We start from the raw sequence: 22,817 nt of genomic DNA, 5'->3' as shown, positions 1-22,817 counted from the left end.
TATACCTGAAGGGGCTCTGAATACTCAGCCAGCCTTTTTTTGAGTAAAAACCATAGATATTCTATGGGGTTAAGGTGTGGAGACTAATGTGGTCATACCATAACTTTGTCCCTTCTGCTAGTATGCTTGGGGTCATTGTCTGGTTGAAAGATAATATCATCAGGGGATAACCCATAATATTGGAGAGTTTGTTGCAACTCATCCTCTACAATCTGTGTGGTGAGTTTAGCATCCATCTTACCTAAGCAATGTATATATCATTAGAAGCTCTTGATCAGGGCTTTCTAATGATATGTGAATTTAAGGGTCTAGCATCAATGGTACATGAGTTATTCACTCAACAATCAAAATATTGCTAACATTGAGACAGTTTTGTTGCTCAGTGAATTAACTGTATAGTAAACATGTACAAATACCCCAGTAGATCAAGGAGACTCCTCAGCGAGTCCTCCTATTTCCTACCAATAACTAACTCAATCCTACCTAAGGGAGTTTATCCACTCCTTCATCTACCCTCTCTGCTTGTGTTAGTTACACTAAAGTATAAACATTTTAGTTGTTATACTATGACACACCCTTACTACTCTCCCACACACTGTGGAAAGCCAGTCCACAGGGTTAAGTGGCTATGCACCTCAGCATAAAATAAACAGAGGACGGTCCAAGAACCTCAGTTCAAGATGAGCTTCTTGTTCTGAGGAAATAGGCAACTGAGGTCAATATTTGGTCCCTCAAAATACAAACAATACATGGCCCCCAGTGTTAAGGGGAGTAGTATTTAGCGGTATCAGTGTTAATGTAGATTTAGATAAATTTCTTCTTTGTTTTCCTCTGACCAGGCTGGGCACTTGCCTCCGCCAGTCTGGAGAAGGGTTGACAGCTTCACAAGCGGACCACCCCCTGACAACTATTCAGGCCAGGGTTTAGTACATTTACTTTTTATATACTTTTTCAAATACAGTAGTGTGAGTAGTCAGAGATTGAGATCTGATACTCAGCTGGGAAGAGGTAGATCTGCAGATAGCAAGTGGGTACCCCTAGTTACATTTTGTTTTGACTTTACCAAGAGAACAAATTGCCATGTTGGCGCAACCAGAACAGATCAATGTTAATGCCCTCCTTCACAGGATGAGGCAGCAAATTGTGCGGTTGATGACACAGCTTGGTGAACTTCAGGCGAAGTAAAACTCCAGGAGTACTATACCTCCAGTAACTGACCAACCTGGGACATCAAAGCAAAACCAAAATCATTCTCATGGGTTCAAGCCATTCAGGCTGCAATTAGGGCAGGGTGCCCCTATGGATATTGACACAGTCCAGGAAGGGCAGATGCACAAATTCAAGGGAAACTGTTACAATTGTGGCGAAGAGGGATACATGTCCTGAGACTGTAAAAATGAGGTGCCGCCCAAAACCACAACAACCAGCAGTGCCAGGGGTGCCAACTAGAAAATGAGTAGTCGGACAATTGGCTCAATAAATTGGCCTGTCATTCATACAACACAATCCAAGCCTTTTTTCATGACTAACAGGTTGCTGAAATGAAGGTTCAGGGAAAAGAATTTGGAACATAGGAAACTTGGGTACCATTGCTCTACAAAGTGGTGAAGTAAACCACAACAAGTCTGGGGTGTTGCATGAGCAATAAAGGATATGGGGTGGCTCCCAAATTTCTTAATCTATTATCAGAGGTATGTACTTGTAACCAGAAAGGTGAGTGTGATATTTATAGTACTTCTGCTGCACCAGCATCTCTCTAGGGGTGAGACAAATAATAGGGTGCTTGATTCTGGTAGCAATAAAAATAAAAATATAGAAAATAATAAAGCATAAAACCTGTTTCTTTTGATATTTCTTCTTCTGTTTCAGTCACTGGGGGCAAAATCCTATGTTTTATAATGAAATATTTGAAAAACACTTGAAAAATAGCGACATTGTTTTTCAGCATGTTTCTTTAAATAATGTTGGAGATTTTTGGTTCAATATTTTTTCAATGTTTTCTTAAGAGAAATTGGGGAAAATACACAAAATGTTTTGTGACAGTACATTTTGGATGTTTTCTCTAATATTTTATGACAAAATATTGAGAAAACAGTGAGCAAAATATTTCCAGTGTTATGTAGAGAAACAGGCAACGAAACATTGTCTCTGTTTTTCAAGTGTTTTTAAAAATATATAATAGAAAATATGGGATTTTGCCCTCAGTGAGAGTCACTTCCTAGCAAAATCCCAAGGTGTGCGTTGATGCACATATATTTATTCAAAAATAGATTTGTTTAGACATTGGTGTGGAAAAGCTTGCCCAAGGCACAGTGTACACCCAACAAGCACACTACTTGATTCAGGCACTAAAGGTATCTTCATAGATAGAAGTGGATGAGATGAAGGAGAGCCAAAATTGAGTGAAGCAAAAGAACTAGAAGTGGCCTTGAAAATGGGAACTAAGGCAGTTGGGGATTGGTTGCCAAAAGGACCCGATAAAGAAGACAAGGAGATAATGGAGGGCCTGACAAGGGAGACATTGGAGCTTGGGGCTGGGGTTGACTTTGTGCATCAGGTGGGAACATAGACTCAAACAACAAAAATGAATGATTAGCTTGAAACAAAGAAGACAAAGATTGATGGTAGGTGCCAGAGAAAAGCCCTGAAGCACTTGGGCCAAAGAATTTCTGGTAGCTTTTTTGTAAAGTAAAGCTCGTACATTTATGCCTTGTGATCCTGGCCTAGGTTTGAAGACATTGTGAAGGGGTTGCACCTGACATTAATGTTAATGTGTTATAGAGAACCACTATAAAAATTACTGTATAAACGCACCAATTAGCCCCCTGTAATTGGGATTCCCCTGTTTCTCACAAGTAAAACCAGCGCTAGTGTGTCCTAGTGTCTCACAGGACTTTGGGTACATTTTAATCAGCCTGTATTATGTGAACTATCAGTGTATTTAATCAAGCATGTCAAGCATGTAAGTGAAAACAAACTTATGAAATAAGGTGGTGACAAATTATGACATTTGTTTATAGTATGAGAAAACATGCATTGGCCAGGGCTTGAACCTGGGACTCCAGCTTTAATGGTCTGGTGCTTTACCAACTAAGCTACCAAGGCGTACTTGGAAAGCATACTGATTGGTTGCATGCTCAGAAGGTCCAGAATCACTGTACACGGGTGCGGATCCCATTGTGTTATGATATAATAAAACTAAGTGAAACTCAGCCGCTACCCGAGAGGCTATAGAAACAACTTTATTATTTACCTAAGTGAAACTACAATAGATGTTAGTTTAAGATAATCTCTAATAAATGTAATGTAACATACCTCAGCCGCTGCCCAAGAGGCTATAGAAACAACTGAGGTATTCAAGGTGCTACTTGCTACAGTATAATGACTCCTAGGAGTACAATTGTGCTCCTAGGAGAACAATGGTTACTCCATGGAGTGGTGGCTATGCTCCATGGAGAACAATGGCTGCTTTGGCAGAGACCGGGTTTATCCGGTTTTGTCAGGTGGTTTTTGACTGCCTTTGAAAATTTGGGCAGGATTTGAAGGCAGCACAAATAGAGGGATCTCCATCTACAGCAAAGATACACTTGGCAGTCTTACCCCCATGAATGACAACTTTGTTAAACCTTGCCTGACCTTTATTCCTACCCTCCTTGCCGGCACCTTGTTGAAAATTTGAGAACAGAAAATGCCTCTATAATTCTGATGAACAGAAGACTAATAGACTGTAAGTAAAACTGTATGTAGTAGAGTAACAAACATGCTGCTCACTCCAGTCTGAGTATTTGAGAACTGAGGTGGTAACATGCAGCATGGCTGCTTATAAATGTAGTGTTATGTATTCAGTTGTCCTATTCCTGGACCTGTAGGTTCCAGGTGCTCCAACCAATCTAAGAGGCATTCAGTTTGCTCCGCCGTCCACTTGATGATGAGATGGCCTTGGGAGGTTCCATTGTCTCCCAAAATGAATTCATTGAATCCATTGTCATCGTCGTCGAGAGGAGATGGGATGAAAGCAGTACAGAATAAGTTAGTAACATGGGTTTTCAAAAATTTCAAAATGTTTTCGTAAGCGTGGTGCAAGATGCTTACAAATCACCACTTTTTTCTTTTGTTCAGGCGCCTAAAATATTTTCAGCGTTTACTTCGATCAAGTACCCTTCACTGTCGCAAATTTAATAATTGTGCAAATGGAGCGGTATACCAATTCAGACGTCCGAAGATTACCACTTGACAAGCGAACCATTGTGCTCACGTCAGCACTTCAGTATCATCGAGTAAGCGAGGCCTCTTTGAACTTATGCCCCCCCCCACGCCCATGCCAATCCCTCTAGCTTCCAACACCTCCATGGCAACCTTGGCAGCACCGTCTGAAGACTTTTTACTTCGTACACGAGTTCTGCGAAGTGCACCGAATGCTTGAGCCTTAATGACAGCAAGAGTTCCTGATATTGGTGGCGCTCCTGGTGATGGTGACCGGGACTCTCGTTGGGGGGTCCCTCGATGAGGTCGCGATCTAAGGTGATGAGAATATGTTCCTTCTCCCTCGCTACTTCCTCGTTCGTGTTGAGAGCTATTATCGCTTCCTGAAAAGTAAGGAATGGCAGGAAGTAAGGGGCGTTCTGGCCCAGAATTTGCGCGCCGAGCGCCTACTCTGTAACGGACTCCATCGCTACCTGAACCACGAACTGAAATATCAGCTGTACCACCGTGTAACGTGACCTCAGCACTATGAGCACTTGTGTGCCCGTGAAATTCGAAATCGTGATGATCCTGAGTAATGGAACCATCAGGAAACGAAAACTGGAATGTGGACGTCAATGACGTAGTCGAAGACGATGGGGGTGTGGACGTGGATGGAGAGAGTGATCTGCTAGAAGAGAAAATATAAGGAGCGGTATCCAACGTGTTCAAGTGCAACTTCGGGTCATCAGAGTAACAACTGTTGTACGACATTTCTGTCGTCAGCATGGGGGATTCTACGGGACTTCATCAGTCGAATATAAACGAAGGACTGCCTGATATTCACCGGAGGAAGATTTATTTTGAATACTGTGAGACCAAGGGGCCGCCTCGCAGGTAGAATTCGATACAGGGTAATTGTATTCATTTTGTTTTGATATTCGATCATAAAGAGAATAATGGTGAGAGGATCCTTCACCCTGCTGCGACCTTTCCGCACCCGAATAAGACAGCGAAGGGGAGTGATCTGCATAGCTTTGACTGGAACCTGCCCCGTATGAATCACGACAAAAACCATTGGATGATTCATCGTTTGATTGGTATACTGTACCTTCATCCCGGTATTGATTAACAGTAGAGATAGTGGTCTGAGCGATTTGGCCAGCAGAGTTGGTGTGTTGCAGCGTAGCGAAGGAAGATGGCAATGGAGGTAAATCTAAATCATCTGCCTCTGTGACTTGTCCTCCTTTCCTAGCTTGCCAAAGTGCTCTCCAGAAGCTCTCCCGTTCACGAAAGTCTTGTCTCAGGCGTATATTGCCTTGTCGCAAATCAGCTGCTTCAGAGCGAGCTTCCCGGCATGAATCTTGTAGCTGGAGAACGACTGATTCTAAACTGGTGACTAGGATGAATTAAGGTGGATAAATCATGACCATCAACAACCGCCCAATAAAACAATTGGATAGTCCAACCTGTCTCCTCTAACGTCGCGATATAATTGGCCCTTCTACGAGCAAAGTCAATATATACATAATATGCCTGCCCACAACGAGGACACTTACCGTTGACGAAAAGCGGCCTGTGCATCCGCATTCTTCTTCTTCCGCAGAGCGATGTCAGACATACGCGAAGCGGCAGCCTCGGGATCTGGCTTCGATAGGGAGCTAGTAATGTCTAAAGCTGAATATTGAGTAGGTCCAGATTTATTGTTGGGCATGTATTGGGAATTGGCGATAACAGGAAGGAATTTGGCAACGAGGGGCGAAACGGTGATAAGTGTGTAATGTACAGTTAGTATGCTAATGAAAACCACCAGAAAAAAGGAAGTCGCGTCAAGAACACGAGGATTCCTTGCCACAGGCATCGGTGACCAATATTTTCACCGTCCGAAATTACTAGGACCCTGGTCTCCGTTGTTGACCTAATTCAATATTGATGATGGTGGATCAATATATTGATAATAAAATCCGCTTCAGGCATGCGGGAGCCCCCATTCGGTGGCATTAAGAGGCACTACCAGAGTAATAAAACTAAGTGAAACTCAGCCGCTGCCCGAGAGGCTATAGAAACAACTTTATTATTTACCTAAGTGAAACTACAATAGATGTTAGTTTAAGGTGATCTCTAATAGATGTAATGTAACATACCTCAGCCGCTGCCCAAGAGGCTATAGAAACAACTGAGGTATTCCTATACTAAACCCCCTACTGTTTATGGTCGGAGGTGCTACTTGCTACAGTATAATGACTCCTAGGAGAACAATGGCTGCTTTGGCAGAGACCGGGTTTATCCGGTTTTGTCATTTTAAACTCCACTTCATTATGTCCAATATGCTCTGCCATATTGGAGCAGAGCTTGGAATATCTGCAGAGCACTCTACACTGTCTACAAAAGTGTGGAAGGCTCTTCAAGGTTGTGGTGTGCAATGGGCAGGCTGTAAGAAAGTGGGATTGTGCTGGCAGCACAATCCCTCCCCCCGCCTGCCCCGCTCACTGTCTTGCATGACCTTCAAGTGCGGGATAAGTTTTAAGTACCTATACAATTTTTCTAAACTAATATAACTTCATCATGATAACTTTGAATTTTAAAAGCCTTCAATGCTGTCTATAATGTCTCAAAGGTTAGTACCAGTGTGGAATTTTTATATGATAAGTTATGTTCCTTTATACACAATTTATTTGTTTCTGATTTTTTAGTAGCGTATTCAGGCTTTACATTTGAGTAGTTGTATATTTAAATAGTACACTATACTTGTTACTTTGTATATTAAATCTATAGTATAATAATTATAATATACTCTGTATCTGTTTCAAAGTAAAATAAAGCTTATTAGAGCAACCTAAGCACAGTCATTTTGTGTTTTAACACTGTGCTTTAAATCAATCTAGATACAAAAAGTACACACTAAATGCAAAATAGTATGATATAGTATGCTATAGTACAAGTGACTGTCTACTAGTTGTACTAATTGATATGAACTGATATGAACTGATATGGTTAATATATTTGCTATAATAGCAAAAATTATGAACTAGTGTGTACTTATTAGCACTTATAGTAAAACCATGTTTTCCTGATGAAGATTCTGATGAGTTTGATAAAATGGTTGTAATATTCTTGCTGGTGAAACTTTTGACGGAGGATAATTGGTGCTAAATACATTGCCCAGAACAACCATGATTCCGCCATGCTGATGGAGAAATCTTTGGCAATATTGGGAGGGTTTGCACCATATGCACTAGGTATTGTAGAATCTGATTCCACTGTGGCCTTTCCAACCAAATCCCATATGCTCTTATCCAGTTGTTAAGTTTTTTTACCTTGATCCAATCCTTTATACTCTCCTGTCCAAAAGAGTACCAAGTGAGGGATGACGTTCTTTCACAGCAGATGCATGAAGTTGTAGGGGAATGATGCATGGAATGCTGGAGACAATAAATAATATAGTATTGGTATTGTGACAACACCAACAAGACACAGTCTTGGGGCACTGGAGCACAACCAAAACAACAACTCAATGGAGGGAGAGGAAGTGTACAACCTATCAAAGGAGGGAGGTTGTCATACTAATGTTGGTATACACTAGAAGAGGGCTCGCTGAGTCTCTCCCCATGTATTGCTCCAGTATATATACTAAAATACATGAGGTATTGTACAGTTGTAAATAAAGTTTAAAGTCCGATGTCTAGCATGTGACTAGGAAAAGTCCGAAAATGTAAAGTAGAGTAAATGATCACATGATCAGTCATGTGACTTGGAAAATGAAAAGTAAAAGTACAAAAAGTGAAGCATAAGTAGGTGCTGGTATGTCAATTGTAACAGGTATACCTTGAATTCCATAATTTTTGGCTAGCTTATGTGATTGTATATTATTGACAGCTAGTTGAACCTTTTGCCCTTGTAACAGAATTTCTTCGTGACTTCAAAGGGGAAGACTGGCAGCATCAAAATTTATTTTGTTGGATAATATTGGACCTGAATTTCTGTGCAGAGGGACATAGTAGGTTTTGTTCTTGCTTCCTGGTGCATGTACTCCGGTGACCTTGCATATGTAACATGATGAGTAACTATTATGTCCTTTCATCTTCATTAGCATTGACATTGCAGGTATATCAATTGACAATCTCAACATCATTTCTATGAACGGCCAGAAGGATGAGTCAAAGTCACTTGGCTTTTTTGGAGCAAGAAACACACCCACATATATCACATAGTCCCTCAGGAATCATATCTCTGGAGGTAGGTTGTAGTTGTATACAATTATTGGCCACATAGTGGATATTTGGTGGTAGAAAGGAGCAAACCCATTGGTTGATAGGCTAAATGCAATGTCTCTCAAGTCCAAAAAATATTGGTGTATCAGTTCTCTCCCATCCACTACAACTTTTTTCCCCAGCAAGTCTCAATAAACTTTGCCATCCATGATATCTGTGGTCAGACCTGGTTTGTGCTCATGCTCAGTGTTCCGATAATTCATTTTTGCCACCAACTCTTTGTTCTTGTACTCATCAGTACCCTCTTATTAGTGAGCTTTGCAGTCAACCATTTGAGATCTTGTCCATGAGATCTGCTTGGACTTACATGCTGAATACCGCCATCAAGCCCTAAAAGACTTGGGAAATCTCTTCAAGCTGATAAGTCCGACAAGTCCACCTAAAGTTTTTTGACAAAAAATCCCTACCAAAAGGCACACCATCAACACTCCTACCTGATCAAATTCCAAAATGATTGTGCAACCATAGAGCTTGTCAAGCAATATTTAAGTAATTGTCGCAAAAATGAATCCCGGAAGAGGAGAAATCTCCTGCCAAGCAATGAATGTTCCAAGAAAGTTTAGTGTATGGAGGACCTGCAAGCCAACAAGTTTTATCACAAGGACAGGGGATATGATTGCAATGAAAGATATGAGGAGGATGAGGATATAAATCACTGAAACTAAGTACTCATAGCACGGATCATTATCTCAAGGCTGCACAATTCATATGCATTGTACATTAACACGGACACAATTCTTATTTAACTCACTTCACCCATATATGTTTAGTTATTGCAATCCCGGCCACGTGGGCAGATAATAAATAATTACATGACGCACTACAATATCCAATTGTTAGACACAAACAAAGATGATGAGGTTCAACAACAGTAAAAAAACAGGTCAAATGTGAATAAGGATAGTGTGAGTCCGACAAAGATAAAATCTTAATAGCAGCCAGATATGTTCAATAAACTGCTGGAAAAGAGAAGAAAAGGCTTACTTCTTATTGATACACCTGGCAGCCTACACGTTTCTGACTAATGCAATCTGCATCAAGGGCCCACTAAGCATATGAGATCCAGTGTAAGACATGTTGTAGTTGTACATATTTTGTCCAGTGGGAGGCTTGCTCAATGTGTATTATTGTCCAGCACTAGGCACCATCAAGTTGCCATTTTCCAGGATGCAGGCACGGCATGTGAGCTGGCGTAGTCTACTGACTCCCTCGCTGACCTGGTCAAGCTCCTAATGGCCTACCATCAAATAGGTCCAAAAGTTGTTGGCACAACCACTTGCAGAGTTGTGCGTGACTGATAAGCAGTGGCCAGACTTTGTTTTATTGCACCCAAAGAATCACTATGGCTTGATGATGAGAGACAGGCCTGAAGCAAATATGTTAAAGTGATAATAAACTAAAATTTAAAAAACTGATCTTACCTTCCTCACAACATCTGTAGCAGCTTTATACTCCTCATGTAAAGCATCATCTTTAATGTCCTTAATCCCTTTTTTTGCCACAACAAGAGTGACTCAATAATATAACAGAAAATGATTGACCACTTGAGGAAAATGTGCAATTGCATGGTGAGAAAATAGAAGGTGAGGACTTATCAACTGTATGCACCCATCTGTTCATGTTGATCCTTCCAGTATCCTTGCCATAAGACATGTGATGATCAGATCTAGAGTGAGTAATGGGCATTCTCTTTCAGTTTGTAAACATCAGATACTTCTAGGGTAAACTGCAATTGGTGGGATCTGTTGAGTCTGCAGGGAACTTGTTTTTTTTTATGTAAAAATCAATATGTGGGAGTGAGCCTTGGTGGTGGGATGAGAGCTAGACAAGACCCCTTTGAACATGGTTGGGGTCCTACAGCCAGCATCCTAATTTATTAATATGTGCACACCACTGACAAAACCGGATAAACCCGGTCTCTGCCAAAGCAGCCATTGTTCTCCATGGAGCATAGCCACCACTCCATGGAGTAACCATTGTTCTCCTAGGAGCACAATTGTACTCCTAGGAGTCATTATACTGTAGCGAGTAGCACCTCCGACTATAAGTAGTAGGGGGTTTAGTATAGGAATACCTCAGTTGTTTCTATAGCCTCTCGGGCAGCGGCTGAGGTATGTTACATTATATTTATTAGAGATCACCTTAAACTAACATCTATTGTAGTTTCATTTAGGTAAATAATAAAGTTGTTTCTATAGCCTCTCGGGCAGTGGCTGAGTTTCACTTAGTTTTATTAACCACCACCACATCCATGGTATTATGGTCAATATTGATATTGTTAACGTTGATGGTTAATATTTTGATCAGTACTCCTATGTCTAGATAGCATATCAGGTTTAGGACTGGTGTTTGCATTTTCAGGCTGTAGGCAAGTAAGTGTCTATTGAAACCAACCTATTGGTAATTAATATTACCGTAAGCTGACAGATTACACTCTCGTACCCAGGGATCCTCTTGGGAGTGTTACTATAGCTATAGCTATAGGTTTGTCTTTGTTTTTGAATTCAGATCACTGCTTGCCAGTGTCTGGTTGGTGTTTTCCATAACACAGCCTTTGTTTGCTGCAAAATCATTTTGTACCTCTGGCCCTCACCTGGATTATTAATATGAAGAAATTACTCAAGCTTTGACAACACCAGTGCTAGCATCTTATCATCACAGCTTGTAAGTATCATCTATGCTATACATTACTTGTTTACAAATGATTTTTATGTACACTATGAGCAGGATCAACCTGTTGCTTCTGGTTCACAGCAAATATGTATATGGCCGGAATGATGTTTTTCTTCAAAATGACCCATATTCCAGTTATGGAGAATGGAATTTTACAGGTTTTCACCCTGAAACTTTATCCCAGCCAACTCTTATTTCAGATCACCATGTATCTGGTGTTAGTGAGGGCTCCAGTTTTGATCCCAATGGCAATGATGTGTATCCAGATTATGGCTTTCACTATTCTAGCCACCATTTTGGTGAAGGCTTAAAGGCAGGTGTCAGATGCTGAAGCAGCTCCAAACAATGTACATGCACCCAGTATTACAATGCCTGGCTTCAATGTCCCCAGCTTTGGTAATGTATCCACCACCATCACCTCCAGTGCTCCAGCATTCAACATACCAGCCACAGCTCCTCCTGTTCCTGGCTTCAGTATGCACCTGCAATTATCCCCAGTATTCCTGCCTTTATTATTAATATACATTTGTCAGGGTCCCCTGCACCATGCTTTGGTATGTCTGTTGACAAATGTGTACATGCACTCAATGGGCCATGGGATGTACCTGCCATTATCCCCAGTACTCCAGCCTTCACTACACCGGTCACTGCCCCTCCTGGATCACCTCCCAACATGCTCACCTCGAACAATATAGTACCCAGTGTACCTTATGCACCTGATGCACCAGGCAATACTGGTTCAAATGTACTTCTAACTCTAATGACACAGGTCTCTCTCAAGCAATTGTACAGTCTGGACCCATCTCACTTACCTACAACAATGTACCTAGGCCCATAGTTTTGCTTATGCAAGGGAACATTCACACTGTTGCTGGTCATGTGCACAAATGTAAACAGTGATACTCTTTCTGATAGACTACAAATAGAAATTTACTTGTATCTATGTATTTGTCTGCCCATGCTCTGTGATATTCATTCAGTTCCTCCTTTTAAGGTTTGGCAGTGGTACTATAGTCATGGTATTGCCATTCTGATTATGTAATACAATTGCTTTCCACCATCACCTCATGTTTGTCTTCAATCACAATAATTATCTTCAGATACTCTTGAGCTTATCAACCGCTCGCTCAGATCATCCGCAGCAGTGACTATAATATGGCCCAGAATGCTCAATAGTGACTGGAAGCTCTGCGCCCAAAAAAATGAGACAAAGCATGCACATTTGAGAGACGTTGATAAGGCACTAGATAATATTGGACATAGTCTTTCTTGTCCTTTATATCACCAAGGACCTATCTACCATTGTCATATTAGTCTTCCAGAGCACGAGGACTATTGACATACTTACAACATAAGGGATCATTAACTTCCACCCCACAAACAAACTAGGTTATTACACGTTGTCCAGCTTAGGTTGTAAACTTCCGGTAACCCTAGGATAAAGAAGCTTTGGTAGCTATCCCATATCAAACACTTTATCAACAAGACACTGCCACAGGTCCTTTTAGTCTTGATAGCACTGTTATTACTATCTTGAAGTTGTCAGCAAATGCATCCCAGTTTGTCTTTATCCAAATTTGGAGCTTGATCCACCATTCTGCAAATCAAGCCTGGTCTCCCTCAAAAGCGCTGGGGTCAGCAACAATCTCGACTTTCTTGTTAAATTTTTGCTCAACCACTTCAGGGGGGTGGTCAACACCAAAATCTGTGCATGCATATTGTGCAGCAGAGTGTTGATATATAAAAGGTATTTGTAATAAACCCTGGTCCAAATGGTTGTCAGGGGGTGGTCCGCTTGTTAAGCTGTCAACCTTTCTCCAACTGGCGGAGGCAAGTGCCCAGCCTGGTCAGAGGTATTCAAAGAAGAAGTTCTTTTGTATTTTAAAACTAATCAACAGTGGTTCCACACCAACTGCTGAGCTAAAGTACTCCCCTTAACACTGGGGGCCGTGTATATTTGTTTGGTTCTTTCTAGTACCTTGGAACAAGGAGCTCACAGCAAAATTGGGGTACATGCTCAAGTTTCTGCTGGCTAGCAAATGCTCAATACCGGTCTGGCTCCCAAGTCTTACTGTTCGAAAGACGTCCACTTAACCCTGTGGTCCGGGTTTGCACAAAGTGCAAGAGAGTAAAAAGAGTGAGTCCTAATGTTACAACCAAGAGTTTGTATACTCTGGCGCACAACTCAGATAAAGCTATAAATAAGTGAGGGGAGTGGTTACCCTTTGGATTGGGACCAAGTTTGTTGTGGGCAAACAACAGGAGGACTCACTGAGAAGTCTCCTTGATCTATTGGGATATATATACTACTACAGGTTGTTTGTACATGTGCATTACACTACACAGTTGATGAAGGCAGTGGCTGATGATGTCATGGGGCACTGCCTGTGTGACCAGCTCCACTGCGTGTGAGACTTGTAGCTAAGAATAACAAAAGGCAGTGCAGTGCAAGAAAGTGGAGTTTGAATAAAATGGAAAGTGCCACATGGCACAGTGTGTGAAAACTACAGTAGAAATTTAAAGAGGAGAATGAAACTTAAAGGTCCGAAAATTGTGTATCATAACATGAATGGGGGTTCATTGGATATTCACAGATATGTACCAATGGGTGTTCACTTGTCTTCAAGGAGCTGATGAGAATCTAGCACAGGTGGAGGTGCAGCGGCATTAATATCTACAAAAATTGATATTTATTCAGCACATGCATATGTGATCCAACCAGTCTAAGATGTACCTCACAAGAAATATCTATTTACCATCAAACTGCTCCTGGAATACATCTTCTCCATGTTGACTGAACAACCAGTAATAATTGGTCAGCATGTTGTGACTCCTGGAGGAATATAACTGACTGTAATAACCACAGGTATAGTTGCAGCAAATGGCCACATATTCACCCGCACAAAGGTTGTTGTCAGTGACCACAATGGCAACCTCTGTGTATGTACATCAATTGGTGGAGTCCATGGCACATAAGCAAGACAGGCTAAGGAAGTCGTACTTCAGGCAATGACTAGTGATATCCAAAGGTGTAATTCTTCATCCTTCTTCCGAGATTGGCCTAATTATAGAGTTTAAATGATGTAGCTCTAGGCCATACTGTGGTTGGATTTACCACAACCAAGGCCACAGGTTGCCTGCTTCAGCATCAAAGTGAAGGAACAGTCCATTTGATAGGACTTCTTGCCTGTGGATCCATCAAAGATAGGGCTGCAGGGTGGCTCTAAACAGCATTTTGAATTCTGAACAGCTTGGCAAGCTTGAGGGTATGGTCTCTGGCATTCAAGTAATAAATGGAGGCTAATTGATTACTAGTACATGCAAACTGACCTAGGTTTTATATGCTGGATACAGCATCAGCATTAGCACATTTGCCACTGAATTTGGTTGATCAAGCTCAAGGTCAGGGTGGTTAATTAACTATCTACAAGTGCACAACTGATCTTGAATCCAGAGATACCAAACATTGATCAAGAGGTGTGCAATGGAGATCAATGTGTAACATTAAGGGTACAAAGTAGGGACTAACCATCCATGGTCATTGCCTTAAAAGGATAATATGTAAGCAAGCAAGCTCCTTGGTTCAAATTCCATAACAGTAAAAGGCCTACATGTGTGTACAGCATATACTTTTACAACAGTTGTCTGATCACTATTCCTGTTGAGCATAATTCCCCACAGCTTAGATCAAGCCAACAAGATAGAGAGAATGCCCTTCAACTGTGACCCAGACATAGACCGTGAGTGCTAACACTGATCATGACATTCTGCTAACCAGCTGACACCTACCTCTTTTCTCAGCAGTGTTGCCAATCCTCTGGTACATCATAGGAGGCACTTTGGTAGAACTGTGCATGTCTTACACAACATCTTGATGTTAGTTGACAATGGCATGCAATACTTGGGGGAACTTACTGATACCAAAGATGCTAATATGCTTACAGCTGAGTGAGTCAAATTATATCATTCATATGAGACACATGTGTCTGTTTCTTAGGGAAATGAGGGAGTATGCGGTCTTCAAGGATTTACTGCAAATGGTGCCTGGCCTGCAGGCTTGTCTGCAGCAGAGTTCAAGTGAGGAAACAGATTTGGTGGCCAGTTTGGTAGGTTATATGATACTCTTTTCTCATCAGCTGATAGCATTTTCAAACAGATTCAACAAGGTGCATCAAGTGCACACTCAGATAACACAAAAGGCCTGAAGTGATCTATTCTAGATTGGATAACTCCTTGTGAGCAAACACTTAATCCACCATTATTGAGAAATATCAAGACTGATCAAGGTTTCTTCCACAAGCACACTAGAGCTCTTCTGTGTTCTGCTGGACTGGAGTGGTCTAATGATAAGTAAAATTTATTCTGCTTGATTAAAGGTTGCATATACCCATTGCATATATAATAAGGACTAGAGAAAAATTTAGGAATGGCAAACTTACAGTGTAGGGTGATCAATGGCCGGTTTTCATCTATCAAGGCTACAATTACAATCTAGATGATCTCTGGAGGGGTGCTTTTCAAAGTTGTTTGCTATTATCAGTAGGTGCTCATTTGCTTTCTAGTTAGATGGTTGCTTGATTATCACAGGCTTATAAATACATCTTCACATCTCCAAGTTCAGTCAATAGAAAAGAGCCCAAAGCAACCTGATCTGGTAATGCAAAAATTCATTAAATGATCAAAGCTACATCTGCTTCAATTGCCTATGCGGCTACCCAAGTAAGTACCTTCCTGATTACTCACTCACTGCTATTGTTAATTTGAGACTGAAGGTCAGATTTGCTCTCACTTTCTTGCCTGTTTTTATGAAAAGTGATACAGTAACTGATTCTGAAAGCTTCTATAACTCTATTCTCAATCTCTTTGACGATCTGGACAAAATTGAAGAAGTGTTGGAATTACTTATATGGTGGAACCAGTACATTTTTTGACAATTTGGTTCTCCACAACTTACAGTCATGTAGCCAAATATTTCCCTACCAAGCAACAGTAATGCCCGAATACCCTGTCCCAAACAATAGTGTCCTCTCATGTATCAAGAAACGCCAAGCTGGCAAAGTTGATGTGCAGGTTGCTCAGGATGCTTGCATGGGAAGTAAATATTAATCTGATTATGCAATTGCAATCATGATAGTATTGTGTTGAGAGTCGTAGTACTTTTTTATATATTGCAGGTTCAATGTTGTGTGATACAAAGTAGCTATATATATATACTGGTCCTCCCAGTATATATGCCAAAGTTCACAAGCACTATAGCTATAGCTCCAGATGCCAAGTGGGCCTAACATCTAACAAATGTACATGTGTACTTATAGCGATAAGTGAATAGAGTAAATCTCTGGTGCATGACACCAGAGAATAAGGGCGAGACAATGTTACCTGTAGACAGGCTATCACCATGATATAGGAATCCTAAAAGAATTGACTTAATGTAACATAACATCTGGTGGTGCATGATTAGGGATATTGGATCATCAATGTCAGTTGTATTGTATAGTACAGATTGGGTAGATTGGGTAGATTAGTAAACTATATTACAATGCCCTATCCAATGTTCTAAGTTTGTAAGTTCTACATCTAAGTCCTATACCAAAAATGATACCAAAAATAAGAAAAAAACTGGAAATTGCTGCTATAGGGAATCTAACTGTTGTGTTAACATCATATAATACTTCATACAATTGCATTCTTTATCGGTAATTTGGTTGCTGCAGGCTACAAAGTGTATTGTCTTTTTATTCATCACTAGCACATTCTTCCAGTGTTTTGCACCGCTTGCAAGTCTTTTGAGCCAACTATAAAACCATTCCTCAGCAGCGCAAGACCAAAAACCTATACATAGACTACCTGTCATAAATGCGGATTACCTGGGCCACCATGACATATGAGAAATTTGTGGGCCATGCCCGGTGTAAAGATGGTATACTCCAGAAATAAAAACCAACTCCTCCTGAGAAAGACAATCATCAACATAATAGCGGCTGTCCACAGTTTTTAGGATGAGCTTGGGCCTGTGATCATTGCCAGAGGGTCCCGATAAGTCCGTGTCTACAGATACAGCATCTACTGCTAGGCGCCAGACTATACCCCCTTGCAACAAGGCAACATGGCTGCAGGGACTGTGGAATAATTCTTTGCAAGCCTCTTGGTATGAGATATAGTCAACAACATCAGCTTTATAGCCGTCCTGATGATAGCCCAGAATAACACAATATGGAGGCACAGTGTCATGATCCCTTACTTCTGATACTTCAATCTCGACTGATAACAAACCCATCATATCTCTTATCTCTCAAAATCTTATCTAATTATAGTCACATGATCAAACACGTGACCTATGATGTAGTCACTTACAAAGGCAATTACCAAGCGCCTCATGCCTTACGCATGTCACTCAGTCAGCACCTCATTTATAACACATGTTCTCCAGTATATATACAGCTACCTCTTGTACATATCCCCCAGCTGTTGATTACATCTTTATACATGGTTGTTAGACCTTGCTTGCGCTTTGATTACTAGACCTCTGTTAGTTTGGGTCTGGTTCTCACACAATCAACAGCTGGAAGTCAAGCACTGTATATGATATTAACAGCAGCTACAATCATAACCATCATCCTAACATTTGCCATTCCAATCCTATTCATCATCATCTATCTTGTTTTCATAACCATAACATCTACCAACATAACTCCTACCACCTCACTTCCCATCCACCCACAACCATCAACTATTATATCCTTTTTCCCCAGAGACACACACTCTCTCGAGGAAATTCCCCTTACTCCTATCCCAGTAGTTACGACTTTACCCGGTGTGGAACCGAGTGAAGTTTAGTTAGAACACTTTACCTATCTTCATTTTTGAATACCTCTGACCAGGCCACGCACTTGCGTCTGCCAGTCGGAGAGGGATTGACAGCTTAATAAGCGGATCACATTGGGACAACCGTTCGGACCCCAATGTATTACCATATTTTTTACCTACCTTTTGTAAACACATTTATATCACCCTACGTACACGATAGTTTGGGACAGAAGAGGGCCCATTTATCAAACAGAGAGACAGCATCTGCGATCTTCACAGCGGTGTATCGATCTGATTTGTCATTGGTGAACTCCTGTGTATGCACAGAGACAATTTAGAACGTTGGATAGCTACCGAACAAAGCTATACACATACATTTCTGTGGTGTTGTGAATTTGAAGCACCAGAAATAGAAACAATAAAATCAGCATCACTATGCACCCCTACCCCCCAGATCAAACAAGAATCAATTGAACCTGTCTTACCAAAGAACCGTTGAATTCACACGATTTTGGCAAAAAAAAACCATCAGTAAGCAGCATGACAGACAGCATGACCAACCTAATCAGGGCATTGCTGGAAGCTGGACCCAGCCAGACTCAACTGACAATACTGGCTGGTCTAACACCAGAGATCCAAGAATGGATGCAGAGAATGATGGAAGCGGAAGTTGCCAGAAGGGTGACAGAAGCAACAGAAAAAGAAAGAGAGGGGCGGATGAGGGCCCATCAGGCAGCAGAAAGAGTGGAGGAAGAGGCGGCAGAGTACAGAGGATTATGGGAGTGACAGATCACTACCAATTCCGAGATATGAAAGAACGACAGAGGAGGAGAAAAGAGAGATTGAGGAAGGATTAGAAGTGCACTTGATAATCCACCTACTTTCAATGGCGATCAAACAAAGTTTAAAAACTTCATAGAACATATCTCACTTCACTTCGAAGAAGACCCAGAATACTTCGGAGATGAAAAGAAGAAGATAGCCTTTGTGCTATCATATATGGAAGAAGGAACAGCCACGAGCTTTAGAAGTGAATGGCTAGAAGATAAAATGTCCGGTACCTCAGCACTGGAACAGGCACAGTACCAAAGATGGGTGATCTTTGAAAGAAGGCTAACTAAAACCTTCAAAAACAATTATGAAGAAGAAAAATCACGAACCAGATCTTACACCTAAAACAGGATAATAAGACTGCAAGTGACTTCTTCTTAGAGTTTGATAGCCTACGAAGGAAGGCAGGATACAAGGATGACTTCATTCTGATCACCCTGCTAAAGAAAAACATGAACTATACAGTTGTGGACAAGCTCTATGTCAGCAGGCTGCCACCAAACAGATACAAGGAGTGGAGGAAACTACTCCTAAATTATGATCAGATATGGAGAGAAAGAGAGAAAGAGAAGAAGGGGTATTTTGGTCAGATGGAGAGGACCGGAACGAGGAAGGATGACAGAGGAAGTAAGAAGGCTTATTCTGGAACCAAAGACAGAACCAGAACTGTCTACACGGGTGCTGGGCAACCCATGGAGATAGACAAAGCCAAATATAGAAAAGAAGGACTCTGCTTCAAATGCGGAGTCAAAGGACATATCAGAAAGTTCTGTCCCACGGAAGGGAAGAACAAAGTTGACTTGCACGCAATGATAGCGGCATTATCAAAAGAAGAGGGTGAAGCTCTGAAACTGGATTTTTAAAGAGGCAACTGATGAAGCATCAGTTGGCCCAGCCCAAATATGTCAATCCTTTCTCTGTTCTTCCTGTCAATGATTCCACATATACTGAAGAGACAAATGAAAAAGATTTATACAAAGAATCAAAGACAAAGAAAGAAGGAAGGAACGGCATGAAAGATGCAAACCAGAAAAGGGGACTGGTAAAAGAAACCCCAAACAAAAGTACAACCGCAGCAGAAGCGGCGCATAGTAAAATAACAGACGCAGCTGCTGCGGCGGGTAGATCACTGAAAAGTGCAGCATCAGCGGCGGATACTGAAAGAATTCTCATACCCAATATGGCGCACTCTACGGAGAAAAATGCAGTAGAGACTATGAAAGACAGGTCAGGCGCCCCTGTAAATGAGGTCCAGCCCATGGCTCTGCCACTGGTGTAATGTTTTTGCTATATGATAAATAATAATAATAATACTGTCTGATCAAAATGTTAAGTCAGTGAACTTATGCTGTCTGTAATGTATGTTAAGTCTTTGGATCCTATGATGCATGTTTAACTTGCTGTTCTCTTGTTGAATGTCCTTATAAGCCTGCCCTAAACTTGTGCACAGTATACTGAATTCGAGCAGATGATTCATTGAATCTTTACAAACATCAACATATATTGTAACATAAGAAGTCTGTGGTATTACATTGATAAATTGTTGAGAAATAAAAATAAGAAATAAAAACTCCAGAAATGGTAAAGGATAATAATATGGTCTGATATCAAAACATGTTAGTAAAAAGGGTGAGAATTGCAGAAAAATCTACTTGCCAGTGACGGATAAAGCCAGTCAGAATTTCGGGATATACCACATTGACGGTACATCTGTCATTTGAACCATGTGGAAATAGCACTTTTATTCTCTCTCCTGAAGTGCAGCAAGTCAATATAACATAAAGTTGCCCATGTGAAAATACTGGAACACATAAATCCAGCCCAACCTGTGTAACTGATTGACCTTGAGACTGGTTAATGCTCATGCAAAGGCAGCATGGACAGGGAACTGACAATGGATCAATATTGTGGAGGAGCATAAGTGGACATTCAGCTTTAATTTTGAGGTGCGCTTCAGGAACGCCAGATACTTGCAAGGAGTTCAAGAATTCCACAGGATAATGTTCATGCCCCTCTCCAACCACTTTATCAATTGACAGAGCTACTAACTCTTCTTCAGGGAATTTTGTGAGCATTGCTGAATTAAGGTTGCTAAGAGTATCATTTTTTGTGGAGAGGATGGTGCAGTGGAAGAAATAATGGTCATCTTGGTCTCCATTTGCAATTCCAGGATAGGTAGTGTTGACTAATGAGTCTATGGTGTTTTCTGGCATAAGCATGTTGGTGGGGAGCTCAATAGTTCCATCTCCTGCAATTCCACACCCACTACCAACATCCAGGAGCCAGCTAGCAAAGGCTTCAATTTCTGGATACGGTCCAGGCACATGTTCTGTGTGAAATAGCAGACATGGATATTTGTCCACAGTTGTGACCTTCTAAGAGAGACAGAAATAATATGTTGCCTTGACCCTCTTGGAACAACAGGTGTTGTCTGGCAGAAGTCCCCTCCAAAGACCATTGTAATACCTCCAAATGGAAGCTGATTATCCAAAATGTCCCACAATGTACAATCCAATGCTTCAATTCCATGATGGTGTTGCATCAATGCTTTATCCCAGACAATAACTCTGGTATGGGGGTCAGGGTTTTTTGGAATCCATGTGGATGCTTTATTCACAGGAATAGGGATTTCAAGGCACAAATGAGCTGTGTGGTCACCCTCCAAGAGCAGGGTTGCAATCCCAGAGGATGCTACATAGAGCAACATTATATTTATCCCTTGCTCAAACAACAGCAGTAATTGTATTACAGAGATATGTTTTTCCCCTACCGGTACCTCCAGCACTGTGAATAAAGCAAGTTGTTCCCCAGTTATCATAAATTGACTGTATGTTGATATCAAAAGCATTCCACTGCTCTTGACTGAGCTACTCCACACGATCTTTTGAGTAATAATAATACAGTTAAGTGATCAAATTTTATTGAGTCAAAAGTCAGTGAACTTGTGCTGTCTGTTCTTATAAGCGTGAGAATTCTTCAGTGTGGCTACAATTTCCACTGCGTTCACTACTACTGTACTGCTGTGTTGCCACAAAAACCATGCGAGTGAAACTAAGCAAAATAACTGACACAACATGGCTCGCACGCAACATTTGAGACCACTGTCCCCTTTGTTATAGATAAAAACCTAGAAAAAGAAAAAAAGAAACTAATGACAGCAGCATGGACTCCCAGATGGGTAGCAGAAAGACTTAAAGACCAACAGGAAGAGAGATCCATTGGAATCTTAAACGCCTGGACGCACCATAAAAGAGGAAAAGAAGCAATAAGAGAAACAATCAAAGAACTCAATGCACTATCGTTACATGACACTGAGTTAGCTATCTTAGAACTTCATACCCCAAAAAAGTACATCCAAGGAACGCAGGGAAACCAAATGAATATCACCTGCAGGTTGACAACACTAGACATGCAAAGATCAACAACGATCCAAGCACTGCTAGATAGCGGATGTACGGGAAGCTGTATAAATTCCGAATTTGTAAAAACTCAGAGATATCAAACACATAAGATACCGAGACCAATACCAGTATACAATGCAGATGGAACTCTGAATAAAGACGGAGCCATCAAAGAGTTCGTTGAACTTAAAATGGAAATTGATGATCATTCCAAAAGAATTCATTTTGCTGTCACTAATCTTGGCAGTGGAAGGATGTTTCTAGGGTATGAATGGTTATCAAAACATAATTCAAGCATTGACTAGAAGAAATTGGACATAAAGTTTGAAAGATGTCCGGAGGAATGCAAACGAAAGGTCCAACTCTCTGATCCAGAGGAAGACCCGGAAACATACTCCAAAGAAGTAGACTTCCCAGAAGGGGATCAGCTGATCCAGATAGATCTCCTTAATTATGAAGAAACCGGAATTCCAGAACATCTTTACCAGATAAGAGCTACAGGCACAACTGCACAACGACTTGCCGAGGCCGCTGGGAAAGATCGAAAGGAAGGAGGCTTCAATAAGATAGTCCCAAAATATATGATTACAAAGATGTATTTGATAAAGAGAATTTTGATGCACTGCCAGAAAGACGTGAATGGGATCTTGCT

At 41.1% G+C, this 22,817-nt stretch overlaps 2 protein-coding genes across 2 annotated transcripts; one reads left to right on the top strand and one right to left on the bottom strand.

Annotated features, from left to right (window-relative positions):
- Nucleotides 1-4,166: 4,166 nt before the first annotated feature.
- SERLADRAFT_458760 (uncharacterized protein) lies at nucleotides 4,167-6,012 on the bottom strand (the record flags this gene model as incomplete). The annotated part of the gene is made up of 4 exons (XM_007314518.1): nucleotides 4,167-4,979; nucleotides 5,030-5,581; nucleotides 5,652-5,686; nucleotides 5,742-6,012. The coding sequence occupies 4 exons, from the start codon at nucleotides 5,894-5,896 to the stop codon at nucleotides 4,252-4,254; spliced, it is 1,470 nt and encodes a 489-aa protein (XP_007314580.1).
- Nucleotides 6,013-11,494: 5,482 nt separating this feature from the next.
- On the top strand, nucleotides 11,495-12,026 carry SERLADRAFT_434290 (uncharacterized protein; the record flags this gene model as incomplete). Its single annotated transcript, XM_007314517.1, has 3 exons — nucleotides 11,495-11,600; nucleotides 11,660-11,871; nucleotides 11,919-12,026. The coding sequence occupies 3 exons, from the start codon at nucleotides 11,495-11,497 to the stop codon at nucleotides 12,024-12,026; spliced, it is 426 nt and encodes a 141-aa protein (XP_007314579.1).
- Nucleotides 12,027-22,817: the final 10,791 nt, after the last annotated feature.

Source organism: Serpula lacrymans (assembly GCF_000218685.1).
Source record: "Serpula lacrymans var. lacrymans S7.9 unplaced genomic scaffold SERLAscaffold_3, whole genome shotgun sequence".
Classification (NCBI taxonomy): domain Eukaryota; kingdom Fungi; phylum Basidiomycota; class Agaricomycetes; order Boletales; family Serpulaceae; genus Serpula; species Serpula lacrymans.
Note: the sequence above shows the minus strand (reverse complement) of the source record. Positions and strands in the feature narration are given on the sequence as shown.